The 14,984-nt window shown below is 56.4% G+C and overlaps 7 protein-coding genes across 7 annotated transcripts; 4 read left to right on the forward strand and 3 right to left on the reverse strand.

Moving 5' to 3' along the window:
- Positions 1 to 47: 47 nt before the first annotated feature.
- Positions 48 to 2,385, forward strand: TRAVEDRAFT_126897 (alpha/beta-hydrolase; the record flags this gene model as incomplete). The annotated part of the gene is made up of 12 exons (XM_008042224.1): positions 48 to 288; positions 345 to 465; positions 525 to 859; positions 915 to 925; positions 983 to 1,051; positions 1,112 to 1,336; positions 1,406 to 1,530; positions 1,617 to 1,753; positions 1,813 to 1,934; positions 1,990 to 2,079; positions 2,139 to 2,207; positions 2,272 to 2,385. The coding sequence occupies 12 exons, from the start codon at positions 48 to 50 to the stop codon at positions 2,383 to 2,385; spliced, it is 1,659 nt and encodes a 552-aa protein (XP_008040415.1).
- A 1,261-nt stretch (positions 2,386 to 3,646) lies between these two features.
- Positions 3,647 to 5,348, forward strand: TRAVEDRAFT_49145 (uncharacterized protein; the record flags this gene model as incomplete). Its single annotated transcript, XM_008041974.1, has 2 exons — positions 3,647 to 4,882; positions 4,959 to 5,348. The coding sequence occupies 2 exons, from the start codon at positions 3,647 to 3,649 to the stop codon at positions 5,346 to 5,348; spliced, it is 1,626 nt and encodes a 541-aa protein (XP_008040165.1).
- A 350-nt stretch (positions 5,349 to 5,698) lies between these two features.
- Positions 5,699 to 6,514, reverse strand: TRAVEDRAFT_127201 (WD40 repeat-like protein; the record flags this gene model as incomplete). Its single annotated transcript, XM_008042225.1, has 1 exon — positions 5,699 to 6,514. A coding segment is annotated over one exon (816 nt), but the record flags the coding sequence as incomplete, so codon positions are not given.
- Positions 6,515 to 7,281: 767 nt separating this feature from the next.
- TRAVEDRAFT_128116 (uncharacterized protein) lies at positions 7,282 to 8,358 on the reverse strand (the record flags this gene model as incomplete). The annotated part of the gene is made up of 2 exons (XM_008042226.1): positions 7,282 to 7,966; positions 8,039 to 8,358. The coding sequence occupies 2 exons, from the start codon at positions 8,356 to 8,358 to the stop codon at positions 7,282 to 7,284; spliced, it is 1,005 nt and encodes a 334-aa protein (XP_008040417.1).
- Positions 8,359 to 9,136: 778 nt separating this feature from the next.
- On the reverse strand, positions 9,137 to 9,930 carry TRAVEDRAFT_65613 (uncharacterized protein). The gene is made up of 2 exons (XM_008042227.1): positions 9,330 to 9,930; positions 9,137 to 9,268 (listed from the first exon to the last, which is right to left on the reverse strand). The coding sequence occupies exon 1, from the start codon at positions 9,827 to 9,829 to the stop codon at positions 9,347 to 9,349; it is 483 nt and encodes a 160-aa protein (XP_008040418.1). The 5' UTR covers positions 9,830 to 9,930; the 3' UTR covers positions 9,137 to 9,268; positions 9,330 to 9,346.
- Positions 9,931 to 11,477: 1,547 nt separating this feature from the next.
- On the forward strand, positions 11,478 to 12,724 carry TRAVEDRAFT_59496 (uncharacterized protein). The gene is made up of 3 exons (XM_008042228.1): positions 11,478 to 11,648; positions 11,702 to 11,781; positions 12,342 to 12,724. The coding sequence occupies exons 2-3, from the start codon at positions 11,740 to 11,742 to the stop codon at positions 12,468 to 12,470; spliced, it is 171 nt and encodes a 56-aa protein (XP_008040419.1). The 5' UTR covers positions 11,478 to 11,648; positions 11,702 to 11,739; the 3' UTR covers positions 12,471 to 12,724.
- On the forward strand, positions 12,676 to 14,305 carry TRAVEDRAFT_49148 (uncharacterized protein; the record flags this gene model as incomplete). The annotated part of the gene is made up of 7 exons (XM_008041975.1): positions 12,676 to 12,762; positions 12,816 to 12,938; positions 12,987 to 13,082; positions 13,140 to 13,322; positions 13,382 to 13,843; positions 13,904 to 14,074; positions 14,141 to 14,305. The coding sequence occupies 7 exons, from the start codon at positions 12,676 to 12,678 to the stop codon at positions 14,303 to 14,305; spliced, it is 1,287 nt and encodes a 428-aa protein (XP_008040166.1).
- Between the last annotated feature and the right edge of the window lie 679 nt (positions 14,306 to 14,984).

Genomic DNA, 14,984 nt, shown 5'->3' on the forward strand with positions numbered 1-14,984 from the left:
ATATATAGTACCACATTGGTCTCACTACGCTATCGTCCATCCGCATCATGGTCTTCCTGTTAACCCTTCTCGTTGCATCTCAGCTTATCAGCGTTGTGCTCGCCGGAACTTCGTCGAGTATCGAATGGGGTCCTTGCGATCCTTCCGTGATCACCAACCCTGCGTTAACGTGCAGCTTCTTCGACATACCGTTAGACTACCACGACCCCTCCGTCGGCCACGGCAGACTTGCACTCGCCAAACTCAATGCGACCGGTGACCGCCTCGGCACCGTATTTCTCAACCCGGGTATGTTCGCATGCAAGGCTACCGTCAGCGCAACGTGGGCTAACCTTGCAATGTAGGTGGTCCTGGGGGCTCAGGTCTGGATACTCTCAACACACTGGCCGATCTCCTCAGCAGCCTATCGGGCGGGCTCTACGACATCGTCAGCTGGGATCCGCGCGGGGTCGGATCGCTCACCACGTAAGCCCGGGCCCGCAGCAGTCTCCTCTCACGCCTACTCACCACGGGCCCCCGCGCAGCCCCGGGGAGATCTTCTGCTTCGACAGCCCCGACGAATACAACACGTTCTGGAACGGCACCATCGAGCTCACCGGGATCGAGATGACGGGCAACTTTAGCGACCCGGAGGACGTGCAGGCGTTGCTCGCTCAGGCGCCGGTTATGCAGGCAAAGTACGATGAGCTTGCGCGACGGTGCTTGCGGCATCCGAGCGGGAAGTTTCTGCGGTATGTCGGAACGGCCGCGACTGCACGCGACATTGTCGCCCTCGCAGACGCGCTCGACGGGCCTGGCCGTCCGGTGAACTTCGTGGGAACCTCGTACGGTTCGCTCTTGGGCATGTGGCTCATCAATAGTGAGTGATTTATCAAAAGTCACTCATAACCCGAAGCTTAAACGTTCACCGTCAGTGTTCCCTGAGGTGAGTGAGAGTTTGTGCTATTGAGGAACCTTCGCTCACGCGCGATGAACTTCACAGCGCGTGGGCCGAGTCATCATCGACGGCATAGTCAACCCAACGCTGCTCGCTACCGAAGAAACAGCGACGGTCAGCCCGCATCCTTCCTTTCTCTCGCCTCAGACCAGTGACGCAGTACTGCTTTCGCAGATGTGGGCGTTCCACGAGCTGGCGGACGCCGACAAGGCCTACGAGGTCTTCCTCACCGGCTGCGCCCTCGCCGGTCCGCAGGGCTGTCCGATCGCCTCCGCCGAGGGACAGACCGCAGCAGATATCGACGCGACGATCCAGGCGCTCCTCAAACAGGCGCACGACGCCGCGCGCAGGAACGCCTCTGTTCCTGTGACGTCGGAAATTACACGCGGTAGGTACCTTGTGCCTTGTGTCCTAGAACACCCTGTACAGGGATAGTTAGCTAAAGCAACGTTTGATCTTGTAGAGGAGCTGCTGTCGGTGATAGAGTCCCCTGGTCAGGCAGCGATCTTCGCGAATACGACGTGGCCCATGCTCGTCGCAGGCGTGCAGTCTGAGTCTGGCTCTGAACCTTTCACTTCTCGGCGTAGTATGGGGTCTGCTCGCCGCCGGTGCGTGTTTCTGTCTGAATCTTCGCAAGTCAAGATCTGACAATATACATTCACAGTACCCGCAGAGCCAGCGGAGACCAACAAAACCAGACACGCTCGTACTCAGACGAGGCAATTCTCTGTGGCGACAGCATCGATCTGCGCGGAACGCGCATGTCCGAGGTGTTCGAAACTGTTATCGCCGCCTCGCGCAATACTTCAGAAATGTGTACGTTCTTTTTCTATATCTTCGTTCGTATAGGCTAAATTTGAACGTGTGGCACCCAGTCAGCGTGGTGTGGCCCGCGGAGTTCTACGCGTGCCCGTTCTGGCCTGTGCGCGCTGTGGAGAGGTACCAGGGTCCTTTCAACAAGACGCTCGCGAACAAGGTGATGGTCGTTAGCAACACGGTGCGCGGTCTCTCTCTGCTCCGTTTATGGAGAACTTAGGCTAACCAGGCTGCAGTTCGATCCCGTCACCCCGCCTTCAGAGGCTGAGGCGGTGGTGGCGCTTCTCGGAGACAACGCTAGGCTTGTCCAGCAAGACGCGTTCGGGGTGAGCTGCGACTGCCAGAGCACCGTTTGGTGTCGATGCTGATCCGCTGCGTCTGGCAGCATACGTCGGCCTCCGAGCCGTCTCAATGCCTCGACGCGGTCATGTTTGCATACTTCGTGAATGGCACGGTGAGTCTGGAGGAACCGCTCGCACAGTCCGCCGCGGAGACCGATGCTGAGCCTTCATGTGCAGCTCCCGGAAGACAACAGGACTTTATGCGAGGTCGACATGGACTTCGAGATCTTCCCCGGAGTGGACACAGAGGCTATTCTGGCGGCAATGACTTCAAGCCACGACATGCCCTAGCGACGACGTATTACATGTCGTGATGGTTTCGAGGAGGACAAAGGGGATCGTATGCGCTGGAGGTAACTTGAATGCCCCTTTGGTAGCATCCTATTCACTTGCTCGGTTTTTCCGCGATGGCCTTCTCATCGCAAGTGAATCTGTTTTGGTCGTTTGACAGTATCGATTTCTCAATCAAATCAGCCACAGCGCTCACAGGCATGCCGCTGATGTTTTGACGGAGACTTCTTCGACACACGGTGGAAGGCGATGCAAAGCGCAGTTACTACATATAATGGCAGAGTATTTGATTGATACCGGGTAGCGCGACCGTCGCGGCGACGCCTCCTTATTGCTGGTAAGAGCTACCTGTGGACCCCCAGGGCGCCTCAGGGAGTACGATTTAGACTCAATATCAGCCTTGGCGACGCGCACGGTGCGGTATTGCGCTGGAGCACGAAAATTCCCGTCGGAGTAAGGCGGCTTGATCCGAACCTAGTATTGCGCTAGGTCCGATGCTGCTTACTATACGCTGCGGCGATGCTTGAGGAATGTTAATGCTTCTGCCAGCGTCAAACCTCACTTCGATCTTGAAATAAGTAGTCGCTGAGGAGAATAATTGACACAGATGTCTCTACGAGAGTACAAAAGCGGGATAGCACCTACGGCATCGATGTAATGATAGAGGACGGACAGTACAATCAGTGGCACGCACGCGCAGCTCTCGTGGTGGCTGTGCTATCAAACAGTAGAACACTCTGGAGCGCCCGTCAACGATTGTGCTGGCACGTTCAGCTTCCACGAATGCTACACTCAACACTCACCATCGTATTGAATCTACAGCCCGATTATGATATTTATCACTGTTGAGTGTCTTAGTTTCTGCCGTCGCGTATAGGCGCACCTACTACCGCACAATGCAACTTCAGCAATACGACGATTCGTTGTGAACGGTTAGCAGGCGGCACGGGCAGCACTGGCAGCTGTTAAAAGGAGTCGTTGGTAACCTCAAGAGGCTCCTTCAACAGCTTCTGCCGCAGAATTGCCCCCAGGATCAACCCTCACACGTACCCTCGCGCCTCATATAGTTATCTGTGGGGCGTTTTGGCGTACAGTCCTATCGCGATCTGCCCCACCTCCAATTCCCGCCACTCAACTCGATCTACTGCTTGTATCTCAAGAACGCAAGCGGTCTCGTGAGTAGACACACGAGTGCGGTGATAAATCCTCCCATCTCTCTTTCGCCTCTTCTCTGACATCATCTATAATAGGAAACGTCGCCATGGCATTGCCTGCACTTCCCGATGATGTCTTCTACATGATCCTTGAAGAGCTGGAGCAGCAGGCCGACGTGTCTGCGTTCATGCGCTCTTCTTGGTCGTTTTATGCTCTAGGTATCAACCGTCTGCTGGCGATTGGGGTGTCGATACGTGCCGGCACGAAGCTGATCTCATTTTGCCGCTTCATGAAGCGGATCCTCCTCGACGTACCTGTGCGCGACGCCAAACAGGTGCACAACTTCACGATCTCCTTCGCAGCCAAAAGAGGCGAGCGTTATAGGGGCGAGCAGGAACAGAGTTCCACGGAAGAACACCAGGACGATCACCCGATTGAAGCACTACACGCCCCTCTCCTCCTCGTCCCTATCTTAAAGCGTCTCACCACTCTGCAGAGACTTGAAATCTCGTGCTGTGAGACGCTTTTGGAGAGGGACGAACGGCTCGTGTACGCCTTCGTAGGGCTCACCACCTTGCAGGAGCTGCACATCTCCGACTATGGCCCACTGACGGAAAACCTCATCACCAACCTCCGCTCGCACCTCTCCGAGGTGTACCTTGACTATACATCTCGCGTCAACGGGATGCCCATTAGGCATTACGACGGGCTGAGCCTACCGGACCCCCTAACGATGCTCCGCCGACACCGAGACACGCTGCAACGGGCGACAATCTTCCTCGGATGTCTCATCAAAGAAGCATTATGCACAGTCGATGCCGTGTATCCGCACGTCCGCACGGTTGCACTCTCCAGGTGTCAACTCTTCGAACGCAAGGTAGTAGTGAACGCATTTCCGAACATCAGCGCACTGGAAGCATTCTGGATGGAACCCCGTACTGTCAGGTCTCACCCAGGGGACGGGCCGTCCGCGCAGGAGGTTCGCGCCGTCAACGCCTCGTACGCAAAACAGTGGGAGAGACTGGACTTCGTCCATGCGGACGTCGAAACGCTGTACACGCTCGCGCTGAAGTGCCCGGTGCGCAGATTAGACGTCACATTCTGGGAATTCGACAACGAGGACATCGAGTACCTGTGCATGACGCTCCCGGACGTACGGCCTCAATGTCTTGTCTTACAGTGGGGATACTGGGACTGTCGCGAACGCGTCTCTATAGACTTATCTCCGGAGCTCCTCCTGCGGCTTGCCGATGGTTTGCGCGAACCGGTTATCAGCGGGATCACCCACTTTGGGCTGGACATCTCGCTCAGAAGGATTGAGGACAACCCAGTTCACTACATGGTCAGTTCAATCCTCCCCCGCCGCCGTAAGTTAGATTGGCAGTAGCTGACACGAGCATCAAATGTTTCTCGTCTAGGATGCCATCACAACGCTACTCGGCGCGCTGCAAGGAGTATGTTTCTTCTCGTTCCGGCTGCACGCAGTGTCCCCTGAGTACGAGGACGAGTTCGAAGACTCTACACTCGGAGACGAGGACCAGATCCTCGATGTTCTGTCCGCCTTCGACGATGACCTCGTGCACTGGGCCCAGGAGATCGCCGACGCGACACAGGCTCTCGCCGTCCTCTGCTTCTTTGTGATGGGCCGGCGCGCGTTTTGGCGCATCTCGCAGAGGGGCAACCTGAGATTTCTTCAAAGCATCGAGCCAGAGGAAGGCGAACGCATCATGGCTTCCGCAGAGATGACATGGCATCATCCAGCGAAGAGCCTATGGCAGGGAACTCCTAACTACATCCGTGGAAGCTAGGGCGGGGATGCCACAGTAGCGATGCCATCAGTGAGGCCCCTACCAATGCCACAGGACCGCTGTAATATCAAGATGTACAGCAGCGTCTAGATACACTGCAGGAAACTTTGTACCAATTCCGTGTGTGCAAAATATCTATGGTGTATTTGCTTACGAGAGACTAAGGGAGACGAGAGCCGCCACCCAGTGGTATAAGGCCCGGTCCACTGCCGGCACAACCACGATCGGAGTACGCGTGCCTCCTGCAGCTGAAGGTCGCTACGCACACAGAGCCCCCGCGGAGACGATATGACTACGCCAGATCAGAATTCGCTGCCATAGTTCCAGCATACCACGGCCACCGCGTTTTTTTACGCCAACCTCCTCTCCAGCATTTGCGAAGCCCTGAGCGCCGCACCAGCGCCCTTGAACGTGAACTTCTTCTCTCCCGTAAAGGAGTCGTGGATCTTGGCCGTAGTGCTCGCCACCGTCATCACGCGCCGCCCATCCCGAGAGAACACCGCATTCCAGACTGTGCTCCGGTGTGCCTCCAGCTTGAGCAGCTCTTCTCCAGTTTCGACACTCCAGATGCGCGTAGTCGTGTCATCCGAGCAGGTGACAAGTCGCGCGCTCCGCGCGTCGAACTCCGCGGCCCTCACCGGGTCGTCGTGGCCATACAGCTCTTTGCGGAGTTCCCCCGACGCGACGTCCCAGAGGAGACAGAAGCAGTCCTCGCCGCCCGACACAAGCCAGCGGCCGTTGGGAGAAAATGTCAGGACTGTGAGAGGCTCGTCGTGGCCGTCGAGCAGGAAGAGCGGTTGGTACGTCTCCGCATCCCATAGGCGCACAGTAAAGTCTTCGGATGCAGACGCGATGTGTGTACCGTCGGGCGACCAAGATAGAATGGTAGCGGCTTCCGTGTGTCCCTGCAGCGTCGCGAGGTGCTGGTCTTCCTCGACCGCCCAGATCATGATGATGCCGTCGTCGGTGGCAGAGGCGAGGCGTGCGCTATCACGCGAGAAGGCTAAGGCAGAGATGCTTTCGTAGTCGGGGTGGCTGTCCCATGCACACACGGATGCCCTTCGCGATACCTCCTGGAGGACGATGGCCCCGTCATCATACCCGCGCGCCATCCACTTGCCGTCGGAGGAGACTGCAGTGGCCGTGGTCGTACCTACGTAGGCGTCGTCCCAGGATTGTTCTCGAGGTTTCCTCGATCTCTCCTGCTTCACTGGCTTCCCTGGTAGCCTTCCAGTGAGTCCTGGCGTGTAGTAACTGTGCGCCTTCTGATCGTCCCACAGAGCCAGCTCTGGGCTATCCCAGAGGGGATCCCGCCAGGCCGACTGCGGCGATTGCCGCTCTGCTGTTGAGAAGTGGGTTTTGTCTGGCTTCGGTGTTTGATCTCCTGCGCCTGCGTATTGCAATGTTGTATCTGCATAACCTTGAGCTATTCAGAATACTGGCGACAACAACCTCGACTGACCTCCCAATGAATTCCTACTTTCTCCGAGCATTGGAGTCAGGGCACTCCATTGCGGCGGCTTCCGGGATTCGTAGGCCCCAGTAACCACTATACCACCTAACGACGAGTATATTCAGCATGGTGTAACACCATGAAGCTACAGAGAAGTACCTCCAGAGTTGTCCACGTGTATGATCGGCTGCATGCTCTTTAACGCGGCGGCGACGTCCGACGGAAATCCGGTGTGCTGCATGCATCCGCCTGTCAGTCGCACCGCCACATAGAAAGGAATGTAGAACGGCATACCTCAAACAGAGCGTAGAGATCTGTGTCGCATGCAATGGCGATCTCCGCTTCCGAATGCTTCAAGGAGGGTCAGTAATGGATGTACCCCTGCAATTACAGTACACGTACCTCCAGAATATAATCCAAGAGGAAGTCGACAGGGTCGCAAGACTGGCGCAAAGTGTCAGCAAAAAGGGTTTACAATCATTAGATCATAGCTGTACGCACCGAGGCTGGCGCCGTATCAGGCATCTCCTCGAAGTCCTCGTCGAACCATGGACCCCCGTCTGCGAGAACGGCATCGGACGAGGCGAAGTCGTCGCGGTCTGGTGGAGGAAGCTCATGAGGACCTGCGGCAGCGACCATGTACTTTGGTCCAATGAATAGCCTCTTCTTCGCTTTAAAGTAGTTGAAGAAGATGCACTGGTCGCACTTGCGCGCGCCCACGGCGTCGATATTAGTGTTTGACGAGGGCGCCGCGACGAAAGCGGCGCCGCTGAGGTCGCGCCCAGTAGGACCATAATTGTACTCCATCCGCGTGTAATCCTCGGTGCTGACGGAGATCGAGAGATCGAAATTACCGACCTCCATGAGCTGTGCCTTCAAAGACCCCTCCCTGTTCCTGCAGTTGCCGTGAAACGCGCCAGCGGCCCACTTGCTCGTCTTCACCGTGCCGTGGACGAAGTAGATCTCCTCCGGGCGCAGAGAGAGGCCATTGTCCGCGTTCGCGAATTCGAGCCAGCGGTCGAAGTTGTCCCGCATGTACCGCACGATGCGGTCTTTGGCCGGGAGCACCAGCGCTATGGCGGGGCGCTCGAGCAAGAGGAAGGCGCCAGTATTCTCGCTGCAGTCGAACTTCAGGCTTCCTCCCAAAGAGACTGACCCATCGGGCCTAGAAATTGCGATGTCAGAGATATCATGGCGGCACAGAGGGTGAAAAGTCGCTCACGATCCTGCCTGTAACGCGGCGGCGATATCGCGGTTGCAGACCGTGCGGCTCACGACGAGCGGGAACTTGATCTTCTCCCACGGCCCTTGCGGCGCATGCCCTGGGATACTCAGCGGCTCGTACGTCGCTGGAACTCCGTGCTTCTGGTAGGGGTCGTCGGCCGGCTTCATCGCGTTGAACAGGAGCCAGAACTTGCCGGAGTCGATGCGGCCCACCGTCCCAATCTCGACCTCGAACTTCTTGTCCTCCGGCTCCGCGTCCCAGAGCGGAAATCCATGGCCGAGAGGAAGCAGTTGTTCAGTGTAGACATGGTGTATCGGGAGGGTGGGGGGCATGGCGGCGCTGCACCATAGAGGCCACGTCGGAGGGAGGAGGGGGCATATCGTTGGGGCGCGTGGTGTGGGGTCCTAATACCCAGGTTGAGGCAGGGGCATGTATAGGATACTTTGACATCGAAGATCAGAATTGCATCATTCGCAGCGGCGTGGAGGGGAACCGGCACTGCCCACCTGCACATGTTGGCAGGCTTCAGGGTCTCCCTTGTCTTCGGAACAGCCATGCGCAAGAAAGACGCCTGCAATGCAAAGCGTGGGCATCGATCCGGAGTAAGTATGGTCAGTTTCTAGCGTTCTTTGAGGGCCCGACGATGTACTGAGAGAAGAACACAGATGCAGGCGGTTAGAAATGCATACCACAAAGAAATGTTTAATGTACCGTGAACGACCTTGGACACTGTGATAGCGGCGCTGGCAGTATACAAGTGCTGTTGCCTAGTGTATTCGAGTTCGGCGGCGTTACCAGAGCGCCATTGATAGCACTCTATTTTTGCCCTAGCGATGCAGCGTGCGCACGAATAGAGATCAATACCGTAAGGGATGCGGTACGAGTGGTGGCAAGCGAGTAGGAGGATGCGGTGCTTGCGGTGCGAGAAGTGAACGTTAACGCCAGGGCTTCTCAAGCGCTTCCTCACATTAATGTCATTTTCTCACGCTTAGCAGGCGGTTGTAGTTGAGGTAACTTGAAGTAGCACGATAACCAAGAACCTATGGTAACGGTCGTATTATGTTTACAACCATGAACCCACACTCCAGCATCTCAGAAGCGCAAGATGGGCAGGCCGCCACATGTATTATCGAGTGCTACGATGATGCTAATAAGTAGTCCGTCACATCCATAGCCCAAGGGTGACCGGATTATCCCGCCGCCGTGCGGGTAATCAAGCAGATATAAAGTCACCTCACATCGCTGCGGTGGAAGGATAGCGCCGGTTAGCTTACACTTTCCAGAAGAAACATACGACACTCACTAACACTGAGTGCTCGTCTAGTTCGAGCTTGGGGCAGCCCCCGGGGGACCGCGGGTGAGCCACGTCGGGATGGCGTTGGCCGCCGTACGAGTCGCCCACGGCGGTATGGCCTCCGACGGTCCACGAGTGAGCCAAGTCGGAATCGCGTTGGCAGCGGTGCGAGTCGCCCACGGGTTCGCCACGGTCTGCGTCCCGTCCGTGCTCGGCTCGTCGAGCTCGTCACGCTTGAGGTGCAGGTCGCCGCCCATCGCAGGCGTCCACATGACAGGCTCGGAGGGGTGACCCATCGCCGGCGTCCAGGAGAAGCCTTCGTCGGGATGGCCCATCGCCGGCGTCCACATGACGGGCTCGGAGGGGTGGCCCATGGCGGGGGTCCACATCGTCGCGGTGGGCTCGTCGCGCTTGAGGTGGAGGTCGCCGCCGAGGGCGGGGGTCCACGCGACGGGCTCGACGGGGTGGCCCAGGGCGGGGGCGTTGATGGCAACGTCGGGGTGGCCCATGGCGGGCGTGATCGGCACGGTCGGGTGGCCCAAGGCCGGAGCCCAGATGATGGGCTGGTCGTCGCGCGCCTGGACAGCGGTGTCGACGGGTGCGGCGAGGCCTGCAAGAAAATGTCAGCTACGACGATATGAGTAGAAGAATGCGGGCGGGCGTACCGCGGGTGACGACGAGGGCGGCAAGGACGAAGTTGACAAGGTGCATCATCGTGGTAATAATAAGGAAAGTGGTTGGGGTAGTTAAAGACAAGGTAAGAATGAGCGAGTGTGGAGGAAGAGAGAGCGGACGGCGGTGAGGATATGGTTCTGCGACTGCCTTACTCTTATACTCTGCTGAGCTTCAGAGCAGTGCGTAAACCGTTGGGTTGTGAGTACTGTATGCAGCTTCGGGGGTTCATTGCTCCGGAGGGCGATGTAAAATGAAGCAGAATTCACAGACGGCCTGACCGTTTCCTGCGTGCGTACCGTGCGTGGGGTTCATAGTTATGCACACCCGCATGCCAAGACGAAGGGCGATGATCGCTCCTGCCCAATCGCAAGTTAGGATTTGTCTGAAAGAAGAGAAGAGTTCCGGAATATGTTCAGCGCACCTTCGCGTATGCCGGGAAGAGAACGGGCTGCCGTTATCGACCAAGCCTTTGCTAGCTGACGGAGGTCGGTCTACTCCGGTTGGAGCCATCACAGATGCCGTTGTAGCCGCTATACCGTTGCGCGGTGTCCGTATCAAGCACCAGCGTTACTCGTGTGCCGTCTCCATATTCGATGCAGTCTCAGGCAGCAAACGTCGAGTCCGGGTTAAACTTCGTTGATAGATCTGTTGGGACTGTGTGATATATACTTTTCAGACCATAATCAGCACAGATGTGCACAATGCATGAGGTGATATCGATAAACCAACGCCCACCTGCCGAAACTCACGATAGCGCTCCCGTAACTCCGTCTGCTGTGCATGAATCGGGTCAACTGGGGTTGTAACCCGCGCACGCACAGCGGGCTGCTCGCGCAATTCTGGTCGCTCGCGATCCTCGACTTGTGGTTCGCAAGGTTCCGCACCGTGACAGACTTCATCCGACTCGTGTGGTCACTTCGCATCCTACGATGTCTCGTCATTCATGGCATAATGTTTATCGAGAGGTACAGTTCGAGCCGCACAGTGTCTCGGCGGAAGCGCGGCAAACTGCGCGGCAACATACCATAAACGAAGAAGCATGAAAACGATATGAAAGGTACTTACCATCGTGCTCCTTCTTGGAGCAGGCCTCGGGGATACAATCTACGTTCACTGTGGATGCCAGGCTGGGAGAGGCGATCACACAGCTCAATGGTTTGGATAGATCGCATCCGGTGTTCTCTTTGTGAGCCTTGTCTATATCTACAAACCAAACATTGCTACAGCTTTGAGAAAGAGAATGTTAGCGTGACACTGTAAGTGATATGCAAGAGGGATATACTCACGTTATGCCACTCTTCGAGCCAGCGTCGTCGTAGCAAGTTTGCGTGATCCGGGAGTTTCCGGAGAGACCGGAGCTACTTAGCGCTGTCAATAACTGAACCTGCCCTAACGTAGCGTCTGTGGTTGTCCGAGTTTCTTGGTAGTATGACGCAGTTGTCGGCGTGTGTCGTGTCCTCTGGTCCACCGTCTAGGCTTGGACGTCTGGACCCCAATGCCGCTTCACTAGACGGTGTTATTGCGTGTGAGAGGCCGTCTTGCCGCCATAGCCATGCCCGAACACTAGCGCTACCTCAACCTTATTCCGAGTACCAGTGATTCGACGAATTCAACAGAATACGTCTGGATCGCTATCGCGCACGAAAGCTCAAGGTTCGCCTCTCAATCATATCTTTATTACTCCCGTTCCTCACTCAAGGGGTCAGGCGAGCACCGGTGTTCATCAGGTCCCCCGTAACTTCTCATGATGTCCGTAGCTGCGGCGTTGGCTGTAGCTGCAACATCGGTGCGCAGTCAGCTCCCACTTTGTTCCGGTTTCGCGTGGCGTGGCGTGGCATTGCTTCACGTAAGTGAGGGAATGCCAGGAAACCTGCATTGATCCACGAGGTCGTCATAACCGCTGCTTCACGCCTGAGTGATCAACTTTATGCCACTATGTCCGCTCACCAGCAGGCGGTCGGAACTTGCAAGCCATGCCAGATATTGGATATCTTGATATCTGCAGTGGTCTGTATGCAATCGAAGTCATCATTCTCTTCTCTGCGCGACACTGAAGTTCGAATCAGCTCTTCGGCTGCCAGACGGAGCACATGACAGAGCTTGCGAACCGGCCGACTAGAAACCTATGGCCGCGCGTGAGATGCATCTGTCAGAAAATAGCCAGTCCACCTTCGTGCGCTGCTACAGCGGTGGTACCAATGCGTAAGGGGCCGTCTTCAACGCGCATAATAAGGCGACCGTCTCAGTGCCGCAGAGGTGACATCCTAATGCCCATCCTCAGCGATACGACTGTCTTTTCTGTGCTGTACTCGGGGATTATTATGCTGACTCGCTGTGCTCTTCTAGTACGCTGCCCCTCATCCGCTGGTTTTCACTCTCACCGGAAGAGTACAACACTATCGATGGACTCGATCGCCCTATCCAAGGCGTACACTGCGTAAAATAACCAGATATCCCGGCCACTCACTCACCTGATTCTCGCCCTTCACCCTAGTGGAACAAAGGCAGAAGAGCGGTGCTCCAGATACGGCTGTTGCTTTCGAATGTCCTCACATCTGCCGGCCAACTGGCATCATTTGCCACCGTACGGATTGAGGGCTCAGCCTATATCAGTCGTCCAAGTGTGATTCCCCAAACCTCACAAGTTCCTCTGAACCACCACCACCCCACCGCTGTGGGGATGGCGAACCAGCCCCCGCCGTCCTTCGACAACCAGCCTTACTTCAACCCCTCACTCACAAACATATACTCCCACTACAGCCCCGTGGTGCGATTGCCAGTGACGCCATCTGTTTGAGGCCCACACTGACGCGACCTTAGTCCTATCAGGACCAACCAGCAATCGGCGATGACGCTCCGCCGTCGCAGCCCTTAAGGCTTTCCTTCCCTCCCCCGATGACTGCTACCAGATATGCTGAATATGCTGGAGGCATTGCACAATCCGTACGTCAAACGCAAATGACCTTAGGCTTCACTAAAGGATCTGAACAGGGTGCACCGACCCAGAACAATACTGCGATGTCCGGGACTCGCATAACCCACTGGCAAACGGCCCCCGTCTACGAAGTAAACTCTTCGCAAAGATCTGTGCGTCATCGTTTGCCCTGTTTCGTACTTACATATGTTGACCATACACGACTCCAGGGTTTCCCGAATGGGATCAACACCATCTTGCCGCCGCAGCCGGCCATGCCAGTCTGGCAGCCGCCGCACGCTAGCCTCCATGAATATTCCACAGTGCCTGCATACAGGACGAATGCTCTTCTCCAAATGCACCAGGGCAGCAACCTCGCCTTCAACGCGGAAACTCGTGTTGATACTGTCGCTGTGAGCGTCATCAGTCTAATATTTTCAAAGTTCTACCCTCATTGTGGGATATGATGTAGCACTGGGACGGGAGCCCTGCTGCGTACCCCACGCCCTCGCACGATCCCCTCTATCACCATCTGCTGGGCTTGATATCGGGAAACTATGGGCTCCAAGGGCCCCTCGATGCTCTGCCCTTTGTCCCCCCCGACCAGGGTATATTCACTGCGCCATCGCCGGCCAACGGTGGGATGTACGAAGTCGCGGGGTATGTTCATCCTCAGCCGGTGCTCCCCGAAGGGTACCTGGCGGCGGCGATGAGTGCTTGGAACTCAGATCGCGAGTGGATCATCCACCAAAGGCCATACCCGCGTGGCCGGTATGAAGACATACGCCCAGTGGCCCCCGCGATCATCAACGTCCTCGTTTCCGATGCTGTTTCTATGCAACGGCTTGCGGAACCTGGTGTCCTGGAGAGGTATCAAGATTCAGCCTTCCCAGACCTAGCACGAACAGAAAAAAAGTTTTGCGTCCGATTCGAGGTACGTTGTCTCATCGTCGTGCCCGTCATGTACAGGTGCGCTCATGCGGCTTTCTGCTAGTTTGAAAATCTCGAGCCCAACAAACATCCCGTTCAATTCAACGAATACTACAAACCCGAAGGGCCATCGCTGAACGGGAAGCAGGTCGCGGGGAGACGTTCGCGTCGGGTGCCCCTCTCCAGGGCGGGACTCACCAGAATAGTGGCGGCGCAGCTGCGTATGTTCTTGCAGGTGAGATTTGAACCTTCATCGCCTCCGCCTTGGAGTCTTTTCTTCGAAGCTCACATTGGCTGACAGAGTTTGCAGCTCCCTAGACAACTGGTGTTTAAGGGTCGCCCCGTCAACATCGACCACCTCGTCATCGTCGAGATTCGTCGTCCTTCTGCAGGAAGCGTCCAGCCGGAGCTCATGATTCACCGCAACTTTCGGCATCTCTACGCTGCTGGTTCCGACGCCCTGTAGTCGGTAGTTTTGGACCTTCCAAACCTTTCGATAGGTACGTCGCCGTTACGCCCTAGATCTCAATGTTCGTTCTCTGAGGGGCGCAACTAGACTTGGACTTGCATACCCCGCCAGACCTACAATCTCGCCCCGGGCACTCGACATAGACGGCATTGGATATAGACAGCATTGGATATAGACGGCTACAACTTGCGCTATGATTATGGGATTAGAGAGGAGTCGTCCTTGATGCATGACCAATGAGTAGGGAAACCGGCTCGTACATCTCCACATCCTACAAGCGCACCATAAAGTCGTCGGACGCGGACGCCGCGATGCGACTACCGTCGTGCGACCAGGTGAAGAGGGTGGTGGCCTCTGTGTGGCCCCGCAGCGTCGCGAGGTGCTTGTCTTCCCCGACCACTTAGATCATGTTGAGACCGTCGTCGGTGGCGGAGGCAAGGCGCGGGCTATCGCGCGAGACTGAGGCCACGGCGGAGACGCCTTTGAGGGTCGGCAAATGCCGCGCGGCACTCATTTGGACCTAACGGCTCTCTTCTCCACGGCCGTTCACTCTGGATCTCTGTCTACCTTGTATCTGCCATCTGTATGATGGCGTACTCGGCAGATCCATGCACTTCATACCTTGGCTATCATGAAAGCTCCAAAAATGAGGTGTACGCTGGTAGCAAACTCAACC

Source organism: Trametes versicolor (genome assembly GCF_000271585.1).
Source record: "Trametes versicolor FP-101664 SS1 unplaced genomic scaffold TRAVEscaffold_8, whole genome shotgun sequence".
Classification (NCBI taxonomy): domain Eukaryota; kingdom Fungi; phylum Basidiomycota; class Agaricomycetes; order Polyporales; family Polyporaceae; genus Trametes; species Trametes versicolor.